The sequence below is a fragment of the Scomber japonicus genome, chromosome 12 (assembly GCF_027409825.1).
Source record: "Scomber japonicus isolate fScoJap1 chromosome 12, fScoJap1.pri, whole genome shotgun sequence".
Lineage (NCBI taxonomy): Eukaryota > Metazoa > Chordata > Actinopteri > Scombriformes > Scombridae > Scomber > Scomber japonicus.
In genome coordinates this window covers 12,380,793-12,404,623 of record NC_070589.1, presented here as the reverse complement: position 1 = coordinate 12,404,623, position 23,831 = coordinate 12,380,793, and the positions used below count along the sequence as shown (strand labels likewise).

The 23,831-nt window shown below is 40.1% G+C and overlaps 3 protein-coding genes across 5 annotated transcripts; 2 read left to right on the top strand and 1 right to left on the bottom strand.

The window, feature by feature from the left end:
- Positions 1 to 630: 630 nt before the first annotated feature.
- Positions 631 to 5,038, top strand: LOC128368804 (profilin-2-like). 2 transcript variants are annotated; one of them, XM_053329686.1, is made up of 3 exons: positions 631 to 912; positions 2,243 to 2,435; positions 4,333 to 5,038. In XM_053329686.1, the coding sequence occupies exons 1-3, from the start codon at positions 784 to 786 to the stop codon at positions 4,428 to 4,430; spliced, it is 420 nt and encodes a 139-aa protein (XP_053185661.1). In that variant the 5' UTR covers positions 631 to 783; the 3' UTR covers positions 4,431 to 5,038. The 2 variants fall into 2 exon arrangements, with proteins under 2 accessions (XP_053185661.1, XP_053185662.1); XM_053329687.1 differs by lacking the exon at positions 4,333 to 5,038 and adding an exon at positions 4,012 to 4,305.
- Positions 5,039 to 13,522: 8,484 nt separating this feature from the next.
- LOC128368772 (alpha-2-HS-glycoprotein-like) lies at positions 13,523 to 16,047 on the bottom strand. The gene is made up of 7 exons (XM_053329652.1): positions 15,793 to 16,047; positions 15,223 to 15,330; positions 14,985 to 15,066; positions 14,703 to 14,857; positions 14,512 to 14,607; positions 14,294 to 14,365; positions 13,523 to 14,194 (listed from the first exon to the last, which is right to left on the bottom strand). The coding sequence occupies exons 1-7, from the start codon at positions 15,988 to 15,990 to the stop codon at positions 13,781 to 13,783; spliced, it is 1,125 nt and encodes a 374-aa protein (XP_053185627.1). The 5' UTR covers positions 15,991 to 16,047; the 3' UTR covers positions 13,523 to 13,780.
- A 1,608-nt stretch (positions 16,048 to 17,655) lies between these two features.
- LOC128368755 (sentrin-specific protease 5-like) lies at positions 17,656 to 23,205 on the top strand. 2 transcript variants are annotated; one of them, XM_053329621.1, is made up of 10 exons: positions 17,656 to 17,809; positions 18,891 to 20,053; positions 20,141 to 20,246; positions 20,422 to 20,569; positions 20,684 to 20,731; positions 21,614 to 21,691; positions 21,863 to 22,000; positions 22,112 to 22,195; positions 22,333 to 22,383; positions 22,481 to 23,205. In XM_053329621.1, the coding sequence occupies exons 2-10, from the start codon at positions 19,261 to 19,263 to the stop codon at positions 22,586 to 22,588; spliced, it is 1,554 nt and encodes a 517-aa protein (XP_053185596.1). In that variant the 5' UTR covers positions 17,656 to 17,809; positions 18,891 to 19,260; the 3' UTR covers positions 22,589 to 23,205. The 2 variants fall into 2 exon arrangements, with proteins under 2 accessions (XP_053185596.1, XP_053185598.1); XM_053329623.1 differs by having other exon boundaries at positions 18,888 to 20,053.
- Positions 23,206 to 23,831: the final 626 nt, after the last annotated feature.

The window sequence follows — 23,831 nt, the reverse complement described above, 5'->3', positions numbered from 1 at the left end:
CTTATTTTGGGTGCATCATTTTCATGGCATTTACATAAAAATGGGGTGCCTGGTAATGAGTAAACAAACCAGACCGTAAATAGGCCTATGTTGAGCTGGACTCTCCAAGGCCCCCAAAAAGAACATTAGGGTTACTGCCGACACAATGTTGGGGGACATTTTAGTGTAGGCCTATCTCAAATTCTATTCAGTCATTTTTAGTGGAAGAAATTGGCCAACTGGCAGCCATCCATGATCAACTTTGAACCAGGCTCTTGCCATTTCAAAGGTGGATTCATTTTGGAATCCATCAGCCACATGGGCCACAGACCTTGTCCCTGTGAAGCCTTGATGGCTACACAAACTGAACCCTCTGGTGTGACTATCTGTCATGTTATTCCTGCAGCATGAAAACACGTCCAATGAATGAAAGACTGATAGGCTAAATGGTTCAATCAGTAAATCCCCATTAGCCTTCATGTGTACCCCGGCCTTCCCTCAGACAGTTGACTCTTGGCTGAGCTGATAAGTCCCTCTTTATTCCGCCGCCTGCTGCCATAAAAGCGCCGGGAGCTCATTGTGCGGAGGGATCTGATACGGACTACACCCAGCCGCTGCCTCACTGCCCTGGCTTTCTTTGCTGCCCCTGCCTTGACGTTGCACAACGTCGAAGTGTGGGTTAGATTGGAGACTCTAAATTCGTCTGTAGGGCTCCCCCCTCCCCACTAGTTTGGCTGCCTCTCGTTTGGTTAACATTGCTTCCAAAGCGGTAGGGCTTTTTTATACAGCATCAATTTTTTGAACATGTCTTGGCAAAGCTACGTGGAAAACCTGATGGCCGATGGCAGCTGTCAGGATAGCGCCATTGTTGGGTATACGGACGCCAAATATGTTTGGGCAGCACATGCCGGTGGTACTTTCAACAATATCACGGTAAGAAGGCAAAAAAGAGGAAGTAATTCCTGTGAAGGGGTATGGTTCTGTTTGACAGTGTTGTTATGAATCACCCACGCAGACCCTCGCCAGACTGAATAGCGCTAAAACCGTTACCTCGCAGGATCTACATGATGAGCGAGCTAACGGTGCCGTGTTAGCGGAGGGGGCTCCAGCTAGCTTATCGGTGGCCTGCCGCGGCTATTTCCTGCTAAGGAAACATTGCAGGATTAGACCTCGTGTGGATCAGATAAGACCTCCCATTGTGGCTTGCATGTACACAAGGCCATACGGCATTTAGTTACCCTTTCTAATAAACGCTACTCAAATAATAGATTGATAAATGAACCTAATGCTAATTTAAAACCCAGAGAGTAGACGGTGTCTGACTTGAAGGAAGCGTGCATGCTTTTGTGTGCACGGCCGCTTTGATTAGCTAACGTTAAGCCGCTGCTTTACCGGCTACCTGTGGTTAAAACGGCTAACTGCCTGGCGTTTGGTGAGCCTGCCATAGACACTCCCTATTGTTAAAGCTGGGGGTGTAGCAGTACATTCACACATGAATATTTTGAGTGAGGATGTCATTATGTAGTTTTTTTTTTTTTTAATTCATTGATACGGACGGCATGAGTGCTAGCCCGGTGCACAGACACACACGTCATATCACTTCCGTTACTCACTGCGGGCAGAGGTTGCAAGCTAATATTACTGCTCGTCTTGTGTAAAGTTGCACATAATTATGGTACTAGTATCGATAGAGGTGCACGTTTACAAGCCCTGTTTACAACCCTCACTTTTTTCCGTATAAGGCATGAATAATCCCAGTTTTGCCAACAAAGGCTGCAACCTGCAATTAATTTCATAACAATTACTCTGCAGAAAATGGTGAAATATGTCCACTGATTTCTTGCACCCCAAAGTTGCATATTAAAATTGCTTGTTTTTTAGCTGACAGAGAGTCCAAAACCCACACATAGTCAGTTTAGTGTTTTTTTTTATATATATATGTATGACAAAGGAAATCAGCATTTCATCACTCTTGAGAAGCTGGAATCAGCAATTAGTTTACATGGTTGTTCATTAAATGACTGAAATTGTAAATTACTATGAAAATAGTCAGAGTAATTTCCTGTCAATCAATTAAACGTCTAATCATTTCAGATGTGTCGGGATGTTTGACACAAGTGTTTGTTCATACACTTTTTTGAATATTGTAGCATTTTATATCATGAATCTTATTGGTCATCTAACTGGCAGCATATTTGTTGCATCTAGTGGAGGATCTGCCTGCAACAGTTTTCAATTCTGTGGCTTTGTGTATGTGTTTCAGTCTCAAGAAATTGATATCCTTATCGGAAAGGACAGGGAGACTTTTTACACCAGCGGTCTCACTCTGGGCTCAAAGAAGTGTTCAGTCCTCAGAGACAGCCTCCATGATGACGGAGACTGGACAATGGACATCAGGACAAAGAGCCAAGGAGGAGAGCCAACATACAATATCTCTGTGGGGAGAGCTGGAAAAGGTAAAAGTCTAGTTTCAAAACAGTTGATTTATGGCAGTTATTAAACGCTGCTTTCATGGGTGAGGACACCATATTGTTTTTTTTTACTGTCATGAAAACATCACATGGTATGAGAGCTACAGTACCAGTCAAAGGTTTGGACACACTTTTTCATTCAAATGAATGAGAAGGTATATCTAAACTTTTGACTGGTACTGTGCTTTACATCTTTGATGTAAGAAAGTGAAACCAAATCTGCAACAGGAGATAATTTTCGCTTGTTTTTTTGACACACTGTAATCAAAACCAATAACATACATATGAATCATCTCATCATGAAGTCTCATCACAGTTCCCTAGAGGCCAGGTTGACATTTTCAAGTCCAATCAATAGTCCAAAGATATTCAGTTGAATTTAATGTAAGACTGGGAAAAGCAGCAAGTTCTCACAACTGAGAAGCTGGAATATTTATGGATTTTCTGTTTGACTAATTGTTTCACTTCTAATGGCAAAATTTCCCAATCTGCATGTAGCAGGGCTCAAAACAGGCCCCAGAATCAACATCATCCTATGATGCTCTTAGGCAAAGAAATAGACATAGAGCAGACTTGTCAAGTTGAAATATTCTACACATAGTTGCATTATTTGCATCATAAATCTCCTGAAAGCCAAGGTTTGCCTGCTCCATCTGTTTGCCCTTGTGGTCCTCAGCCTCTGATATGCTTCAGTGTTTCTCACAATTTGAGAATTTGCAAGTCTGACATCTACAACTCGGACAATTGGCTACAAAAATGGCATTTCTATTTTATGTAATTGTCCTTAATCAACAAATCTCAGGCATACTTGTGAGAAATGCTGATTGCAATCAAAAGCAAACTGTTTTCTTTTCATTTTCCAGAACAGCTCTCCCTTTTTTCTATTCAGCGATTTCCACCTATCACACTCCTGCTCTGCATGCTGAAGGGTTTTCACAAGAGCACAAATGAAGCATTGCATTTGCCTAAAGCATACCAACATGTGCATTGATACCCTTTAGTCTTAACACATAACTGTATAGGGTGCTCCTCATTTATTAGCCACTGGCATGTATCTTTTTATAGTCGTTCAACAGAATGATCCAGCCCTGGCTTGAGTGCTGTACCCACTGACAATAAATGTTTTCTTGGCAATATTCATTGACTCATTAGTGTTAAGTTTCATCTGGTTTGCTGTTAAAAGCAAGAGGTCAGCAGAAGCTGTCTCAACCGGTCAGGTGTGCTTCTCTTTTCTGCAGCTTATAATTGCTACATTACAGGTGATATTCAACTATGTGCTATGCAGGACCAGGGCTGTATGGGAAATTGCTCACTATTGAATATTTAAGAACACTAGAGGGTAATAAAATGCAGTTAATGAAACTATATTGTGTCGATTGGTAACATTTATCTAGTATTGTTACAAAGAAAACCTATAGACAGTAGCCCTGCATATAGCACACAGTTAAATCCCCCTGCACTGCACACTTATGGTGAACATACTTTGCTTGGAATGCCTTTCCTTTTTTACCTTTTCACCTTTTTCTTAACTGTCCCTTTTTTTCTATCTCTTCTCTTTCAGTTTTGGTTCTTGTAATGGGCAAAGAAGGGGTCCATGGAGGCGGATTGAATAAGAAGGCTTACTCAATGGCAAAATACTTGAGGGATTCAGGGTTTTAATGTTTTCAAGCTCACTTAGATAAAAATTGAGGGACAAAAAGAAGAGAAAAGAAATATTGCTGTTAAGATTTCTCCTGCAAGCAGTCAAAATGTCTCGGAAACGTTTTAATAGCAATGAAGAGTGGTAAGATACTGTGTCACCTTTGTCCCTCCCCCTTCATCATGTGGAGGGGGGAGACTCTTCAATTTTGTTCATTTCTCTTTTTTTCCTTGTATGCTCCAGTATTGGTTGTAGTCATGGGAAAGGAGGCGATCCATGGTGGAACTCTTAACAAGAAAGCACATGCAATGGCTGAGTACCTGAGGAAGTCTGGATATTAAGCAACCTCTCCACTCCACCCATCCATCAACTTAGCAGCTCACTCCCACTCACCGCATTGTGTTGACACTACTTCCAGGATTAGACGACAAACAATGTTACTTCCTCCCCAGTGTACTTTTTATACACAACCTTTTGTTTGTTCCCTCATCCTCCTTTTGTTCCCCACTTTAACATTGTACTTCTCATGTTTTTTTGGCACTACAGTAATGGCATGTTCATTTGAAATGGTTTAAATGTTTATTAACCAAAGGAATGTGCAAAAAAATGATAGCAAAGTGTAATAAAAGTGTACAACAAATTTGGACTCGCCTTGTATAACATTCACTTAGCAAGTGGCTAATATTCCAAGGGGAAGTACAAATGTAATGGTGGTGGCAGTTTGCATAGTTTTGCTTTTTGAGCATTACTCAGAGATGCAGGGTTCTTTTTTTTTCTCTCTCTCTCTCTCATCAGCATGTCTGCATTTAAAAGTTGCATGCATACTCTTCAGTATACAGATCCCAGTTGTATCTCCTCTCTGTTGAAGCGTTATATTCCAGCCAAAGCCATCTTCTCATCTGCCTCCATCTTCAATTTTTCAAGCCTCCATTAAAGAAATGACAAACTTCCTCTTACAAAGTCCTGGATGTATGTACCAATTTGTCACCCTTCACAAACAACTTGTTTTTACCCTCCATCACATGCTTTTGCTGTTGTACCTGAATGTGGTCTTAAAAGTTAATGATGTGGTGTTGGGCTGTTGTTTGAGTGTAGTGTAAGGTCAGCATTGCTGAAGTCTCAAGATATGATACTTCACCACATCCTGGAGTCTCAGTGGACATTCCGCCTCTGTGACAGCTCAGACATTTGTCAGTCAGCTCCTGCTATTTGTAAATTCTTGCTGTAAATCACCACACTAATGTTATGTAAAGGGTTTTTTCCCCTTCCCCTTCGGACCAATTGTCATAAAAGGATTATCAGAATGAGCTGAAGCAATTCTGATAGTTGATTGTTGGCATCACCTGTTGACTGTAAATCATTAAGACAACTTCAGATAAACATTTAACTGCTTCTTTAGACTTAAACACTACTTAAACTTTTCATCACTAATTGATTTGTTGCTAACTTCATGTTCATTAACTAATGAAACAGCAATGTCATTTTACTACAGTATGAATGCATTTTGACTGTAAACCCAGGCTGTTGGTCTCCAACACCTTGGAATTATTTGCCTTGTGCTTTAGTCATCAAAGGTGTATTCACAAATTGTCATAGTACGGTACTTAGAAGTATATTTAAAAGAAAAAATGATGCTGTGTACACTAAACATATTGAAAATGGTGTTGGTTGGAATAAGAACATTTGTAAGTTGTCTTGTGAAAATTTTCTGAGAATAACTGTATTCTGTGCCATAAAATCGATCTGATCTGTTGCTACTACGAGTTGGATTTTTAACTGCTGCCCCAGCAAGAAGTAACTTTTAATGGCACTTTCCTAAGGGATATTTTGGCATCAGTAAACTCCAGACTTTGTGGAATATGTACAGAATTAAACTACAGAAAAAAAACACGTTTGCAATATTTTGTCTTTTTTTTTTCTTTTTTTCTTTTTTTTTTTTGAGTTGGAAATTCCTTCTGCTACAAAATCTGCTATTTCAAATGCCATAAATTGATGAGACATCTTGTTTACAGACAGATCAAATAAAAGTTATTCCAACCAGAGGAAAATCCAGTATGTCCCGTCTGTTGCTGTCAGTACAATCTTGTATGCAGACTGATTCAGTCTATAGTTTAACTCAAGTATTAATTTTATAATTGTTTTATTATGACACACTACATGAAATTGTTAAATCTCTTGTGCTTATGAGTGTGACTAAGTAGAGATACGTAGCCCAAATTGTGATGAAGGTTTTCATGGGTGATGGGTTGTCATTTATGGGGAAATGAATTGCTTAAAAGGGATTGCACTTACTCCAGTTGTGTTAGACGATTTAAGAATTTGCTGGGAGCATCAGCATTTTTCCAAAGTCTGAAAGCAGAAAAAAAAGAACAATCTCTTGAAGGAGTGAGAAGAAACAAACCTTTTACTATCTAAATTAAAGTAAAATGTAGATACTAACTTCACTTGTGGCTTTAAATTGAATTTTTGGTCAGACCAAAGGTAAGGGGGATGTGTGTTGTACATTACTCTATAGTAATTAACTGCCTTCACGAACAGTGTTTACTCAATTAAACCCTGAAGAAAGTGAAACCCGTACATGATACAAAGATCCCCACAGTATGGCACCAGGACCAAATTCAGCAATGAAGAAATACACCAAAAATAAAGACAAATTGCTTTGTGTATGTATTCAGTTAAATGTGCATATGTTTCAAAGGCTTCTCCACTCTGCCAAAAATACCATTCTGCTAGAAATGATGTAACTTTAATAAACATGTTGTTCAGCTAAACATAGTTAAATATAAATAGCCTATTCCGAAAAAGCTGTAAGGCAATATTTTAATGTTACCTGGTGTTACCTTTCCTAAAAATTGTAACTCCCCCAGGTTGCTGAAACAAAACCTACAAGCCATGACCTTAAAGTTAGCTACATCCCTGCATAGCACAGGTGTATCGGCAGCCATAAGCACCATTAATATAATCAGTGTTTAAATGGTTTGACAAGTAATTGCTAGGGGAAAACCAATGAATGAAAAACTGGGCAGATCAGGTACATGAGCCTAAGCAAAGTCAAATAATTAAAGGCGTGGAAATGAACCAGACTGTAAAATACTACTTGAGTGTCCTTTTTAACAGTTCTGGTATAAAACATCTATACTTTTGTCACATTTCCCCAACGTTATTTGAGTGTCAGTAAGCTACATTTTAGCTAGTAATTGACGACCCGTCCTTAATTGCACGATAGGCAACACCTGTTATGGTCAGGAAGTTTGATTTGTGACTAATTAGGACTCGAGCTCAGCCTTTAGAAACCAGCTGCGGACAGCGCAGTTCAGCGTTTGCGGCTCACTGCTGAGGCGATCTGTCTGTGTGAAGTGTATCTTCTTTGTTCCAATGGCGTGTACAGAGAGTGGGGGCTCTAAGGTTTTAATATGTTTTGGACTTCTTTTGGTTGCTAGTTCATTTAGCCATTGCTCAAAACTCACAAGGCTTAAGACATCAATTAAATGGAAGGGAAACTCGACACTGAGTGAAAGTCAAGGCAGTGAATTGCGGTATGGAAGACTCTTAATTGGGCAAGATCCTCTGCGAAATGCCAAACTTAAAGGGACCAAAGCCTTGACGAACAACATGGATGTTGATTCAGGTTACCAAGCAGACGTGGGTATGTATTATTTATAAACTTGACCACAGTGCGGTTGATATGTTAAGCCCCATGCATACTGTGCATATGTTAGACTTTACACACCTTAATCTGTGCATTACTTAAAATGGGGTTCTCTGAATTTATATTATGTCAACTCTGCTTATAAAAGCATGGAAGGTGTCCAGGCAATCTCAAGGATATGGTGATAGCTTCTCTAAGGTGGATAACACTGCAGTGGAACACCTCCTGAAGATGGAACCAAAGGTTGAATGTACAGGAGACTCCATGAAACTTCAAGTCCAAGAAGCTGTTTCCACTCCTGGATCTCTGTTTTTTGTTGACAGGGGTATGTTTTTCATTATATGGAGTCATGCCTCACAACTCCACTATACATACTACTTGAAATATGCACAGATTACTTTAATGTTAATTCTCAACTATGTTCTGTTTTTTTTAACCTCTCAGGAAGTCACCTGTCTCCCTTGCCTCTGTCCAAGTTGCCATCGAGCTGTGGTTACACTATCAGATCAACACGGCGAGATTTGGTCTTAGTCGCACCCTATGATGGTTGCTTTGTCACACTTGAGGTATGATACTCTGTTCTGATGTTGCTCACATGTATCATGATGATGATGATTTTTATTTTTAATTATTGCTGATTTCAGGAGGACAGTTATGTACTCCCATTGCGTTGGAGCGGGTTACCAGTGAGGATGTCATGCCCTTTGATGAGACAGTCTTTGCCTAACCCTCCAATGGTTACCTGCCATGCAGAGGGCATGGTTGTGAAAACGGAATGGTCCATGTCTGTAGATCAGATTAAAGTAAACTGTAAGTTTTCTATTCTCAATATTCCAGTTTTCTGTTCAGATAAACCACACTTAATAAAAGCATAACATGTCATTTGTACTGCCTTATAGACCTTTCTCACATTGTGATTGTCAAACGCTGGTGTAGCTAAGCACAAATAATGGCCACATCCATTTGGGTGCGTTTGGACCCTAGTCTATGCTGGTACACCAAAGTGAAAATGATTAGTTATTAGTGACTGCTTTTCTTGCTATGTCTGCAATAAGTGGACTCTTTGAAAACACGGTGCACAGCAAAGTATATTGATGACAGTAGGCAGTCCTGGAAAAAGTGTTTTGCTGAGGAACAACTATTGGATTGCATTAGCAAATATTGTACTGTAGCTGTCACAACTCCAACATATATGGCAATGACAACTGTATTTACACCTATTTTTCAGTCTTATTGTTAAACTTTTTTACTTCTGAATCACGATGCCTGTTAAAGCACAGATCTGATTTAGAATTTCTCAATTAAGTTTAAATGTAGTAATTTTCTCAGCCAAAAGGTGTCACTGAATTTTTAGGTGTTTTTTTTTAAACCTACTGTTAAGCTGTTTTTCATATAACAATAGTCATAAGGAGGGTGTCTATTGCGCAAGATGTCAAATGAAGCCTATTGAAATTATACAATGCACCTTTTTTTGGCGTGTGCTTGACGGTAATGTTTTGTCATAGTGAACAGTGGCTGGCAGCCTCTAATGAAGGAATCATCCAGATGTGGCTTCAGTGTAGTTGTCCATCCTGAAGGTGTGGTCATCTCAGTTCGCTTTGCACCCTGTGTGGAGAAAAAGGTAAAGGCACACATTTCTTCATTTCTTTTGTAAATGTTAGTTAATCATTAACATTTTATGACCTAGGATGGAATGTATACCATTGAACTGGCTGGCGATGGAGAAACCAAGATTTCCTGTCCATCACTGTCATCAGCTCAACGTGAACCAACAAAGGATCCCAAACAGCAAGAGAAAAATGAAGGACTGCAATCCCAACAAACCGTCCCTCCTGTACCTCTACCATTTTGGACCCCCCAACCTGATCATGTTAAAAATGAACCTCCTGTGCTGCCTCCAGCCACCCAACTACCTAATAGCCAAGTGAAACAAACTTTTTTCCCTTATCCATTCTATGTTAGGCCAGACTCCGATGGTGCTATGACACACAGGCATGAACTGAAACCTACAACTACTAAATCTCCAGTTACCAGAACTACTCAAGGACAAAGAAGGCAACCTTTTTACAGTTATCCTTATTTTAAACCCATTAATACTGGTACTACCCCTACACAGCCACCAGTGACTAAACATCTCCCAAATCCATCCAATCCTCCATCTGTACCACCAGTTTCCAAGGCACCTCAAGGCCAAATATACAATCCAATGCATTCATGGTTGCCTTACCAGACACCTGTGCCACCCACAGAGCAAACCCTTACACCAGCTCCATTGCCACCTGATACACCTAGCAGACTTCCAAGTCAAGAGAGCAAAGAGCCTGTCTACCCATTCCCATACTACATACTACCTGAAGCCCCTCCTGGACAAGTGTACCCGCCATTCTACCACAATCCAACATTCACCCTACCACAACCTGAAGATAAACCAGCTCCAGAGCCCACAAAACCACCAACGCCTGAAGCCCCTCAAGGTCAAATGTACCATCTATTCTACCCCCAACCAAAACCTGAAGATAAACCAGCTCCAGAGCCCACTAAACCACCAACGCCTGAAGCCCCTCAAGGTCAAATGTACCATCTATTCTACCCCCAACCAAAACCTGAAGATAAACCAGCTCTGGAGCCCACAAAACTACCAACGCCTGAAGCCCCTCAAGGTCAAATGTACCATCTATTCTACCCCCAACCAAAACCTGAAGATAAACCAGCTCTGGAGCCCACAAAACTACCAACGCCTGAAGCCCCTCAAGGTCAAATGTACCATCTATTCTACCCCCAACCAAAACCTGAAGATAAACCAGCTCCGGAGCCCACTAGACCACCAACGCCTGAAGCCCCTCAAGGTCAAATGTACCATCTATTCTACCCCCAACCAAAACCTGAAGATAAACCAGCTCTGGAGCCCACAAAACTACCAACGCCTGAAGCCCCTCAAGGTCAAATGTACCATCTATTCTACCCCCAACCAAAACCTGAAGATAAACCAGCTCTGGAGCCCACAAAACTACCAACGCCTGAAGCCCCTCAAGGTCAAATGTACCATCTATTCTACCCCCAACCAAAACCTGAAGATAAACCAGCTCCAGAGCCCACTAAACCACCAACGCCTGAAGCCCCTCAAGGTCAAATGTACCATCTATTCTACCCCCAACCAAAACCTGAAGATAAACCAGCTCCGGAGCCCACTAGACCACCAACGCCTGAAGCCCCTCAAGGTCAAATGTACCATCTATTCTACCCCCAACCAAAACCTGAAGATAAACCAGCTCTGGAGCCCACAAAACTACCAACGCCTGAAGCCCCTCAAGGTCAAATGTACCATCTATTCTACCCCCAACCAAAACCTGAAGATAAACCAGCTCCAGAGCCCACTAAACCACCAACGCCTGAAGCCCCTCAAGGTCAAATGTACCATCTATTCTACCCCCAACCAAAACCTGAAGATAAACCAGCTCCAGAGCCCATTGCTGCTCTGGAGCCCACAAAACTACCAACGCCTGAAGCCCCTCAAGGTCAAATGTACCATCTATTCTACCCCCAACCAAAACCTGAAGATAAACCAGCTCCAGAGCCCATTGCTGCTCTGGAGCCCACAAAACTACCAACGCCTGGAGCCCCTCAAGGTCAAATGTACCATCTATTCTACCCCCAACCAAAACCTGAAGATAAACCAGCTCCAGAGCCCATTGCTGCTCTGGAGCCCACAAAACTACCAACGCCTGGAGCCCCTCAAGGTCAAATGTACCATCTATTCTACCCCCAACCAAAACCTGAAGATAAACCAGCTCCAGAGCCCACTAGACCGCCAACGCCTGAAGCCCCTCAACTGCACATACCATTCCACCTCCATCCTTTCTATGGTATGTCAGGGCCTCAATATCAACTGACCACAAAGCCTACCCCTGTAACGAAGTCCTCAGCAACTGAAATTCCTAAGGGACAAGAGAATCTGCTGATAACATTACCCCCTACTTATTACAACCAGCAACAACTAATCCAACAGTCTACTGTTCAACAACCAAGTAATGTTGGTACAGTCCCACAACTTCCTCAACAGGGCTCTCCAAGTATGCCACCTGTTTATTGCCCCCAGTTTTGCCCACCTGGATTATTTAATTGTTGTCCACAAATTGCTTTTCATCAACATCTCCATCATATTGTCCCTGCTGGACTTGGCAGTAATGATAAACCTCAAATATATCCAGGACTCCCAATCCTCCCTTCAATGGCATATTCTTTGTTTGGTAATGGCTTAATGGCTGTTCCTCCTACTCAACAACCAAATGGAGAAACGCCAACTTCATCTCAGTCCCCTCCATTTGAAGATGGTAAGCAGCCACCAGATGGCAACCCTACTGCTTTACCTGTGAATAATCCTACCAGGCCACCACACCTTAAGCTACCAATTTCCCGTTTTGAACAGCCTCTTGAATGGACCTTTCCACGACTGCCTGAGTGGCAGCCATCTAACAGAAAAGTCAGTGAATCTAAATGGCCGGCGCATCCTAAGGGCCAAAGTGAACTTGATCCTCAACATCAAGATTTCACCCTCCTGCAAGGGAAACTCCAACACCCTAAATGGTTGGACAAAGGAATGACCAATCCTTTACATGGTATGGGCAACTACATGCCAAGGCCTGGTGATGGATCAAGCTTACCGTTTTTCACAGATTCAGATGGAGATCATTTGGTGCCTTTGCCTCTGGACCCCTCTTTCAGTGTGGGACAAAACCAGCCTAAATTCCTTGAGTCTTTGAAAGACTCCTGGAAGCTAATCACACCTGTAGGCTCCAGCCACACAACTTCACCACATGGAAAAACACTTCAACAATGAAGCTCTGCAGCTGACCACCATGCAATTGGAAGGTTTGTATTTTTTTTTTAAAATCCCCACCTATTAAATGTGTTAACCCAATCATTTATACTAATGCTTGTTTCTTACAGGACTTAACCAGCCCATTCAGAGATGTAAATTAAGAAGCAGAATAAAAAGTTGAAACAAACCTGAGCTTATCCTCTTTTTTTTTTTTTTTTCCTTTTTTTAAAAAAAAATGACCGTAGGAGTCAGTGTTTCATAAGTCATGTCTTGTGGCATGGGCAGTCAAGCACATTTTCCCCTGTAACTGGTTTCAATGTTTTTTTTCTCAGTATCTTGTCAGTACTTGATTGCATTATATCTTTGTTTTTAAATCAAAAGCTACATGCCCTTGTTGAACTGTCTTGCTTATTTTGCCTCACCATGAACTAGTGTTTCCTGAACATTGACCCATTCATGGAAATACGCCTACTAGAATTTAAACTTCATCAACTGTGGCATTTAGTGAGTGCTACCCTAATTTCTTAATGAAACATGACATTTCAATAAACTGTTTGGTACAGTTTGTATTGGTACAGAGCTATTAATATATTGAAAGAGTTTTCCTCATTTGAACATATCCTGATGATGGCTTCAGTTTTGTTAATGTAACTTTGAACCTGTGAACTGCCCAAACGGCTAAGAATCTGTAAACATTTAAAGTAATTAAAATAGTGTCTTAAATGTGGATTCATTGAGGTTTGATTGACATGATTTTGGATTTTTTTTTTTTGTTAGTGGGAATGCCAATGGGTTCACAGGAGTGTCATTGGCATGAGTCAATACAATCAGCAAATAGTTTTGCAATCATTCCTAAAGATGTGAATGATTAAATGCATTTTAGTACCAGTGTTTTCATTAAGTGTTAAGAGTATTAGTATCACACATTTAAAAAAAATCCATGGCACTATAAAAGAAACACAAACTTTTAAATGAGATTAAGTAGCATTAAATGCAAACCTTTATTCACTTTAGAGGTTTCAACAGTTGTGTTCTGTAATATATAATCTATGACTTGGCAATTTCAGTTGACAGACTATTCCTAAGCAGGCAGCTATATTGGTGTTATGTCTACCTACCACAAGACCATTCTTTTATGAAATACAGTTACTAGTTACACTAGCGCCAATGTTTCTGAAAGAGGTCAGGATAGTGTCTGTGTGCCGTAGGAAGGACCTGAACTCTTAGAAGTGTCTGATCCTTCCTGGGCACATTTTCACAATACCATTGGAGTCTGTTTGAATGGTGCCAAGTGCAACCACAGGGGAGGGTGTTATAGGTACATCTCTCTTCACCACAACAATGGGGACCTCTGCACTGGTTGAACCATCTGAGGCACTGTCAGAACCTGCAGCAGGGTCTGCACTTGCAGCTGTAGCAGGTACCGCTGTAGCTGCACCAACCACTGCAGGGGCCACAGGTACCACTTCAGCTGACTCTGCTGACTCTGCAGACAGAAGGCCGACCAGTTGAGGGTCATGGAGGGCAGTCAGTTTGTGGTGCTTCAGGCCATGAATGCGAGACAGGCTGCCTTCATGTACGTGGACTGTTGGTGGCAAGGCAGGACCTGCAGTACTGTTGGCATCTATAACAGGCATCTAAAAATGAATGCATCAACAAAGGCTTACAAAAAATCTATACAAATATAGTATAGTAAATCATTGCTGGTCATCAGAAAATAAGTGTTTATATTATACCAGAGTGGAAAACATCTTGCAGTCAACATCATGAGCAGCGCTCAGGCCTCTAGCAATGCAAATACCACGTACCTAGTAGAGAAAATAAAAATGTAAGCTTGCAAGCAAGGTTATAATGTATATAATTAATTATTCAAACAACTACTTTTTCAAAAACTCTTTCAAAAAAGCATTCTTTTAAAAATGTGTTTTTCTTGTGGAAAACTTGGTGTACTTACAGCCATGGTATCATTCAGGGGAACACAGACATCATCAGTGCAATTAGCCTCAATGACAACATATTCTGCCAGATAGATTGGCCCACCAGACACAATCTGAAACAGGGTATTGAGAACAATAATGTACTGACAGGCACAGAAAAAAGTGTGGGTGCATTTATGTTTTTTGAACAGATTATGCTTAAGCCCACCTGTGTTGACATCCGTCCAACCTCAAGAAGAGTGTATGTTTCATTAGCTGTTATGTTGTTGAAGGTTGCCAGAGAGGCTTGGACAAAGTCCAGTGCAGTGGTGTCATTAAGGGGAAGGAGGGCAGCACAGCCAAGGCACAGGTCCTCTGTTGATTCTATATGTCATCGAAGAGGGAAAAAAGTGTAGGTTTTTGAGTGGAGGATTACATTTGTGGGGCATATTCTAGTGTGTGTTTGTGTGCCTGTGTTCACATAGTTAAGAGAATGATCTTTATGTTTTACCCTCTGTTTTGCACTTGAATGCTGTGACAGTCAGAATTCCTCCAACCTTCTTCAGCACCACATCACATTCTCCTTCCACAGCCTGATTTGAGACAAGGAATCAGCCCAAATTGCATAAAAGTACTTTGTAGTATTTTTCAGTCATTTTATTTCATATCCTAATCTTGTTATGATTTTTACATTCGCTTGAATTCTTGTAGTATAAGAGCTTCTGTGCACTAGTGGCATGCAGTCTCACCGTCAATACTTTGGGCCTGACTGAGCAGTTGGCAACAGGTGTGGGGTCCAACACATAACAGTCTGTCTCCAGCAGGTCGATGTCCATGACATATGTGTCTCCATCAGGCTAAGAAGTGAGACAAAACATTATTATCATTAAAAAAAAGAAATTAGACATATATTTGGCAGAAATCCGATGTACACTGCATATACCTATATTATATGACTGGTTTCATATTTGCCTGACTGAACATGCATACTTAGTTTCTAATGACACTGGAAAATAGAGTGTAGTTGAAATGTTAGATGGACTATGTCTTAATTGTTTATATTAATTGACTGCTGCAGTATTTTACTACATTTATTCATACCTTTTTATTCAGTTTTGTGTCTGCATCATCGTAATACACAGTCATACATTCACATCACATTTCTTCTGTCAAATTATGTGACCCTATTATCCAGTGGTAAACACATTTGATACACTACTTTTGCTATATTCCGCGTCTTATGTTCCTACCTCAAAGTTGAAAAACAATAATAAGTGTTTTTGCCTGTCACTACACAATCTCTACACTTGCTGACTTACATTAGGGTAGATCTTGATGTCCTCGATCCGGTTCAATGCATACTTGTAGCCATGAGTGTGCTGAGCATTGAGGTAATCCTGAGCCACCAGAGCAGCCTCCTCTACTTCAGGGGAGTCACAGTGAGGCTGTGGCACACTGAGCTGAGCCAATGCCCCCACTACTAGTCCCAGAACCACAGTGATTCCCAGGGGTTTCATTCTGTAAGAGATATACACACAAGAGGAATAAGAGTAGTAGAGTAGTAGTAGTAGAGTAGCAGATATGGCTAAGATGGAGCAGTAGAACACATGTAGCCCTGTGGGGTATATATCTTGTACTTTAAACAGGAAAACAGCCAAGTTAAACACTGTGATCATCCCTCGTGACTCCTGCGTCACATGTGAGTCGTACCCTGTTTTAGGATTTCTGCCAAAACAAATGAAAGCTGACAAAGTCTGGCATGGGATGAATGGTCCCCAGTTTAAAACAGCAGGGGTTCACTGTGAGATGTAGCAAGACCAATGAAACTAGAAACATCACCTCTACCTGTGATTTGCATTTGATAGCTGTGCCCATGTCTGACATGAATGTTTTTTTGAATTTAGGTATCATACAAAATATGTAAAGAGCTCCATGTTCAAACATTGGGTAACTAGCTATCTTTCCAACAGAGGTCAGACTGGAAGGTCAGCACAGAGCAGGGCACCACTGTCAACAGGAAATCAGTTATTTTCTTAATGACACTTAAGCAAAAAGGATGTTTGCCAACTCTGGAGGATAGTTAAGGACAGAGTGATTCATTGAACCTCCCCCTGTATTTGCTCTGCAGTGGATCTGCAAAATACATTGGTGTCGCTTCAGGTCAGGGCAGAGCACAAAGAGAGATAGTATTGAAAGAATGACATAGAAAAGTCCAGTTGCACCTCCAATTCAGCACCAACCTGATTTCAGCAAAAGAACAGATAAAATACATTTATAGTTTTATTTATTTCCACAGCTATTTGAGCTCACATTTGTTGCCAGTCAGTGTTACATGTGCTGGTGAAGTGTTGTGTAGTTTGGTAACACTTAAATGTGGATGGCCATATGAGACAATGTTAACAAAAAGAAACAAGCGAGAATTTAGAAGAGGGATATGGAAAGGAACACATTTGATACATCTGAAAGTAAGAAATAGAATTTAATAATTTGGTTATATTTGTGTTGGTCTTTGGATTAAATGTATGTAGATGCTGTCCATAATGGCAGTGAAAATATGATTTTTGAGACAGCACCACAATTAACGATATTGTTTAATTCTCAGTTACAGGGTGTCAACAGCTGCTTCATTAGTACACCTGTGCAACCTAATGCAATCCAATATAACAGCTCTTTGATTTATTAGGTGTTAAAAAAAGAAAAGGAAGAAAACATTCATTTTGTCCATTTTATTTTATTTATTTATTTTCTCAACTTCCTTGACAACTGTCAAAGTCAAAGAACAGAAACATTTAAACAAGTTTAAGGTAAAAAAAAAAAAAGGGAAACAAAGTGCAGGATGTTCAGTTACGACATAAAAAAAATCAGTAAAGAGAATGTGTTTTATGTTTAAAGTAGTAGGAATGAATGAATGAATAAATAAATAAATAAAGGGGCACAGATTAATAATTAAGTAACTAACTAACATTTTCCCAATTTTCTATCTATTTTATTTCATATATATGGAATTGGCCAAAAATGATAAAAGTTGGATTAAAAAGCCAACATTTCTCTCCATTGAGAATTAAAATATCCATAATAAAAAATGACCATTGGACCTTTTTTGTGTCCTTTTTGGGACTATAGTGTAATTGGTCGACGAGCGAGTGACGCCATCCACACGCGACTCCCAACGTGCATGTTTGGCTTGTATACATGATGCTAGACGCGCTGCAGGTATAGAGGGTCACACAGCTGAACACACCTAGAAAAAAAGCTGTATTGGTTCATTATCTGACCATTATCAAATAAGAGCTCGTACCGTGCCGAGGTTTCAGTGAGTCAGTCGAGGCAGTCACGGTAAGACAAAGTGGTTAACCTTTTGGCTAGCAGCTCACCATTTGTTACCCACAGTTGTTTAGCAGCCTCGCTAGCTGCTTTAGCAAGGCTCTCTGCTTGGAAACACGTGTCGAGAAGAACACAACTGAACAAGACTGTTACCCATCAGTGGTCTTACAGCATGGAGGGAATAAAATATTTTAATTATATCTCCCTTTTAGTCCAGTAGCTTGTTAACATAACCTTCTTTGACATGTGTGGAAGCCCAGACTCAACTGCTCTGCAAACCCTTGGCAGCTTTAGAAAATTCTTATCTGTTTAATTTTACTAAAGCATTACTTATACATCTGTGTCACACAGTTTTGTATGTAGCTACAGCTGTACACCCAAGTTGCTGTGATGTAACTCAGTGGAAGAAGTATTTGGACCATCAAAAGCAACAATTAAACATTGCTAAAGTAAAGCATTCAAATCCTCTGCAAAATATACTTGAACTATCAAAAGCTATTATGCAGCAGAATTCCCCTTGTCAATGTTATGTAATTGTACATCATATTATATCATCATTACTGATGTGTTAGCATGTTTTCATCCTTTCCACATTAAGTGGAGAAGAAGAGGCAATGTGAATACTACAAAGAGATTTTGTATCAATTTTCTTAATGTTACTTCTTTAACGTGATGTTGAATCTGATGTAATGTTTTTTTGAGTTTTATGATATGTTTATAGTATTGTTTTTTGAGGTATGGTGTTAGTATTCCTGCTCTTTTTTAATGCACTCTATTGAATTGTTAATTGCTTTGAGATGTTAATCATCCTGGGCGGGTTGAATGGTTAACCACACCTGTCATCAAAGAGCTTGTCAGCCTGTTGGTGTGAAGGGATGTATAGATAGTGTGTTTTTCGGTTTTTATAATGGGTGATCCGAGTAGAATAGAAGCGTTTTCCTGATTTAAAATTTGAGCGCTTGGAGTAACCATGCAAGTGTTACTTTGTTCATTGATGTTGCTTTCTAATAGCCTTGCACCTACGTGATGTGAGTATAATTACTCTCCTTCAGCCTTATGTATGATGTTGCATTTGTTCTTTTTTTTGCAGCAGATGTTCAGACGGTGCATGACTCTGTCAGGACAAACATCAGTAGCAGAAAAACACACAAACACAACTAGTTGGGGTATGAAAATCCAACACTAGTATTCACCTTTTCCACTCAAGGTCTGCACTGGAGCAGTGTGTAGCTGCGGACCGGTCAACAGAAAGTTCAACTGTGGACTGTGGACCATGGCCTTGAAATTGAGAGTCCCTCTTTTACAAAGGAGACACAAACAACTCCAGATTCAGTACAGTAATATGCAAGCTGTCTGACTCAGACTTGCTGTTCCAGCAGCTGAAAGGATACTCAAAAAGAATACTCATGCTCTCATGTGATCCTCCATCGTTCACTCAAATCAATGGTTAATTTTCTCCAAAAATGCACCGAACACAGAGCCACCGGAGCAAAGAAAAATGCCTAAAAAGAAGGAAGGCATTCAAGTCTTCAGTTAAGGGAGTTTCTCACCTCTCCAGGCGAGCTAAGAGACGCTTGTATTGCAAATTACAACTTTGGATGTGGAGAAAGTGGAGGGAGAAATGCAGATTTAGGATAGTAAGAGGAAAAAAACAAGCGAGCGGCATGAGCTCCAAGTCCTGCCTCAATATAAAGACACAATCACGGAAAAGTAAAAGGAAACTTCCAACGTACCATACACCAAACCTACAACATTCACAAGTCAGAACATCTGCTCTTGTATCACCTCTGGGATGCGATACTGAAGATTCAGCGCTTAAAAGACAGAATTGCTCCCCTAAACCATGTGAATCTGTCTCTCTCTCAGAATCGTGTATCGCCACCAACCCGCTGCAGAACCCCGTTACAGACACAGATGTTGCAGCAGGTGGCATCAGTCAAACCACGCTAACAGCAGTGGTGCCGTCACAAAGAACAGAAACCTGTGTACAGTTTAGTGACACAGCAGAGCTTTCTAACACTGTCCAACCCCTGCTGTGCACAGACAGTAATGCACGCAGGGTAATTACTCATTTTAAGAAGCCGATGACAGTGATAGCAGCCGAAAGGCTTGAGGTTAATGGCCCAGCAGGACAACACTCTGCCATGTCTCAGGACCAGGCTACAAACAGAGATCCTGATGAGAAAATCACCAGCAAAAAGACAGTGTCCCCTCTGACTGATGCCAGCCTTAAAGCACTGACAAAGGATATCCATGGTATGTCTTTTTTCCCTCTGATCTCTTGGTTTACATTTCAGTTTTTTTTACAATTATTTGAGAATACAGTGTTTTCAATCCCTCTAGAATTTCTCGATGACTTCTACAGAATATATGGAAGTTTCATCCCTCTCCAGCAGAGTGACGTGTTGACACACCTGAAGAGGAAGTTTAACACTGATTTCAATGACAGGTAAATGTTTAGCCCTCATGTCCAAGTTAAAGCATCAGTAACAGGTCAAAAATCTTAAACCCTCTTTAATGAATATATAATTGCATGATAGAAGTTTTGTGTTTATGGTTGGCAGAGTGTCGTCTGTTATGATTTTATTCTTGGACCGATCATCTTATATTCTCCACCCGTGCAGGAAAAATCTCGCCCTGTCCGAGGTGACTAAATACCAAACTGCCATGGTTCAGAAACCTATCCCCTCCTTCCAAGTGGTCTACAACAAACACACTCTGACACTGGACGATTTGTCGACACTGGCGGATCAGAACTGGCTCAACGACCAGGTAACCATCTAACAGTCTAATAGTTTGTCATGCAGATTTATGACTGGAAAGATGATTGTGATGAATGTTTATGCACAGTATAATTAGTATGTACATTTCTTGTTTCTATTGAAGGTCATCAACATGTATGGAGAATTGATTATGCAATCTGCCCATCATAAGGTAATCTCAAATGCTATGTCAGTGACAAACTGCTGCACTATAGTTGCACTTTAGGGTCCTTTTTTTTTTTTTTTAGTTTTTTTAAATATATATTTTTTTTATACATAGTGTGTGTGTTGTAATTGCATTTTAGGGTTGTTTTATTTAGTTTTCAATTTTATTGTTGTATACATTCAGGGTTTTTTTTTTTTTTTTTTTTCTATCACTATTTTTTGAGCTGCTGTAGCAATGAATTTTCCCCACTGTGGGATCAATAAATTTATCTTTATCTTTATGTTTATCTTTATACCTGGAACACCAGATGGGTTGAGTTTATACTACCAGGGTTTTTTAAATATTGGCACTAATAAAAGCAAAGTTTGACAGATTTTCACTGTATTGTTTAGTTGAGAAGATTGATACCACTCTTATGCCTATATGGTAAATATGAAGCTACCAGAAATTAATAATTAGCTTAGCAAGACTGAAAATAGGGGGAAAACAGCTACCAGCACAAAGCTCACTAATAAACAGATTATTAAGTGTAAACGTGAGAGGTTGTGGTTTGATGCAGGTTTATGTGTGGGATTATTTCTCTTTTGGGTGCAGGAACCTCCAGAAGACTTGTCATCATGCACATGACAAGCAGTTTCCCCATAAAATATTGAACTATTACTTGTCTTCCTTTTCTGTGATCTAAATTGTCTCACAATCAAAGCATGATCCTGTTAGCTCAATTATCTCCCCTTGAGTTTTTTTTCTAGACAGTACTAAGATAGTGCTGTCCCTGGTCTACGTGTTTCAAAACTCACCTAACATGTTTGACTTTCATAATGACGACGGCCTGTTGTTTCATAATTGGAGTTTGATTTTTTTATCCCCCTTTTTTTTTATCACTTCCAGGTCCATTTTCTCAACAGTTTCTTCCACCGGCAGCTCATGACCAAAGGATACGATGGCGTTAAGAGATGGACAAAGCAGGTTAGGTCCAAGATGGTTTGCAACATGTGTAGCAGTGGAAGAAAAGAGAAAGAAAAGATAACTTTAACATTCCACATGACCAGTTTTCTCAAAGATGAGATTGATTTTAGAAGTTGAAAGAGAATTCTTTGAGTCTAAGTGGATTTAACTCGATCTCTTCTTCTTCTGCAGATTGATTTGTTTTCTAAGAGTCTGCTTTTAGTGCCCATCCACCTGGAGGTCCACTGGTGTCTGGTGACTGCTGACATGGTCAAAAAGAAGATCTGCCTGTACGACTCTCAAGGGGTTTCACTCCAGAAAGTTGCAAGGGTAATAAAGAAATTCAGTGTATTTTCAGTCACTCAACCAATATCCACGATAAGCATTGAATCAGCTTCTCCTGAAGTGGTTTTAAATGGCGTTATGGTTTTCTCACAATAGAACATCTTGAAATACTTGATGACAGAAGCAAAAGAGAAGCGGCAAACAGCATTTGAAAATGGTTGGGCGGTGTCGTTCGATGAGGTATGTTTCATGGATGTTATAGCAAAAGAGAGGACATATCAGAGGACATATCAGGGCTAAAAGCGTCACCTGCTGCTCAGTTTCACCAGACAAACTCACTGATATGATCCCTTGTCTCCCCCTGTTGTTCTTTGCAGAAAATCCCACTACAGACTAATGAAAATGACTGTGGAGTTTTTGTCTTAGAGGTACCGGAATAATTTTTCCATCTCCCAATTGTTACTGTGTCTGATTTGTTTCATCCCTTCAGATATTACATCATCTCTCTGTTCTGCTCTCTCTCAGTATTCCAGATGTCTTGCCCTGGCACAGCCTCTCCAGTTCTCACAGAAAGACATACCAAAGATTCGTAAAAGGATCTACAAAGAGCTCTGTGATTGTAAGCTCCACTAGCAGGGTTGAACAGGGTTGCAGTTACATGTACAGTATTGCTGATAATATGTGCTGCTGCTGATTAGGGTGTGAAATCATCCTTCTCCACTTGTCTGTTTAAGGCTCTATTACTGTTCTGTAGCAGTCGTTCAGCACTGAGTGCATATGGACGGTCCCAGTCAGTGTTTTAGCAGGTGCACTATTCATGCTAAATCCTAATATTTATAGGATCACTGTATTTATATTATCTGTGCTTAAACAGGCATGTTACTCAAGAGAAAAATCTTACAGTTCATGTTACAGTGTAAACCTCTCCTGAAGGAAACGGTGCACCAACAGAGCCTTATTGAATGGACTGCTCTTTTAGATAATAACCCTGCCTGATGAAATTGAGCTAATCTTTCGTGATTTATTTTTGTGTTAAGGTGTAACTTATTTTCTGTAACGATATTTGTACACCCTATTTGCACATTTTTAAAGTCTGAAGTGCATTGTCGCCCTGTGTTCTCGTTTTAGTTTTAGCACCAGATGAAATAAGAGAAGCTGTCTGTATTTTGTTTGTGAAGTAAGTTAAGTTATTGAACTGGAATCAGAGCTTCATAGAAGTATGTATAAAAAGGTTTAAATAAAAGCAGACAGTTTGCAACAACTTTTATTACATGTTTTCATCTTACAAGTCATGTATGCACTGCATCCAGAACTGCCATCATCAAGTTATCATTGGGTACATAAATGATTTTCTAGCTATCAATGGGTATTTTTATTAATCTCCAGTAGATTATAACTGTACATGAATGTGTCTCTGAACAGTTATAGACATGCACTGATTAGAAAGCAGTGCCCCAAATAAAGCTAGAGATTTAAGGCACAAGAGGAACTCTCTAACGTGTGGTTTTCAGTATGAGAACCAGATGAGTGTTATACTGACCGAAATATGGTGCAATATGTAATATTCATTAGCATAAATCTGTTCACAACAGACACATTTCTACTGACCCTGTCAGTACACTAGTTATTATGAGATACAGTTTCACAAATAACTTACATTTATTACACAAAATGCTCCTTTTTCCTGTCGTCTTCTCTTTTCTTATAATGCAAAAGAATTATTAAACAATTTAAATGATTATTGTTAACTGTTCTTTATAGAGCTGAGAGTAGAACCACTTGCTGCTCAGTGTAAGACTATCAAGAAAATAGTAATGTGGTCAGAACAATCTGACTCATAATAGTGTGCTACTGGATGTGTACACATTTGGAACTA

Coding starts and splice junctions, on each gene's coding strand:
- LOC128368804 (XM_053329686.1), top strand. CDS start 784: ATGTCTTGGCAAAGCTACGTGGAAAACCTGATGGCCGATGGCAGCTGT. Junction 913..2,242: donor GTACTTTCAACAATATCACG/GTAAGAAGGCAA, acceptor TATGTGTTTCAG/TCTCAAGAAATTGATATCCT. Junction 2,436..4,332: donor TGTGGGGAGAGCTGGAAAAG/GTAAAAGTCTAG, acceptor TGTATGCTCCAG/TATTGGTTGTAGTCATGGGA.
- LOC128368772 (XM_053329652.1), bottom strand. CDS start 15,990: ATGAAACCCCTGGGAATCACTGTGGTTCTGGGACTAGTAGTGGGGGCA. Junction 15,331..15,792: donor ACATCAAGATCTACCCTAAT/GTAAGTCAGCAA, acceptor CTCACTTCTTAG/CCTGATGGAGACACATATGT. Junction 15,067..15,222: donor TCAGGCCCAAAGTATTGACG/GTGAGACTGCAT, acceptor GTCTCAAATCAG/GCTGTGGAAGGAGAATGTGA.
- LOC128368755 (XM_053329621.1), top strand. CDS start 19,261: ATGCACCGAACACAGAGCCACCGGAGCAAAGAAAAATGCCTAAAAAGA. Junction 20,247..20,421: donor AACACTGATTTCAATGACAG/GTAAATGTTTAG, acceptor CCACCCGTGCAG/GAAAAATCTCGCCCTGTCCG. Junction 20,732..21,613: donor TGCAATCTGCCCATCATAAG/GTAATCTCAAAT, acceptor TATCACTTCCAG/GTCCATTTTCTCAACAGTTT.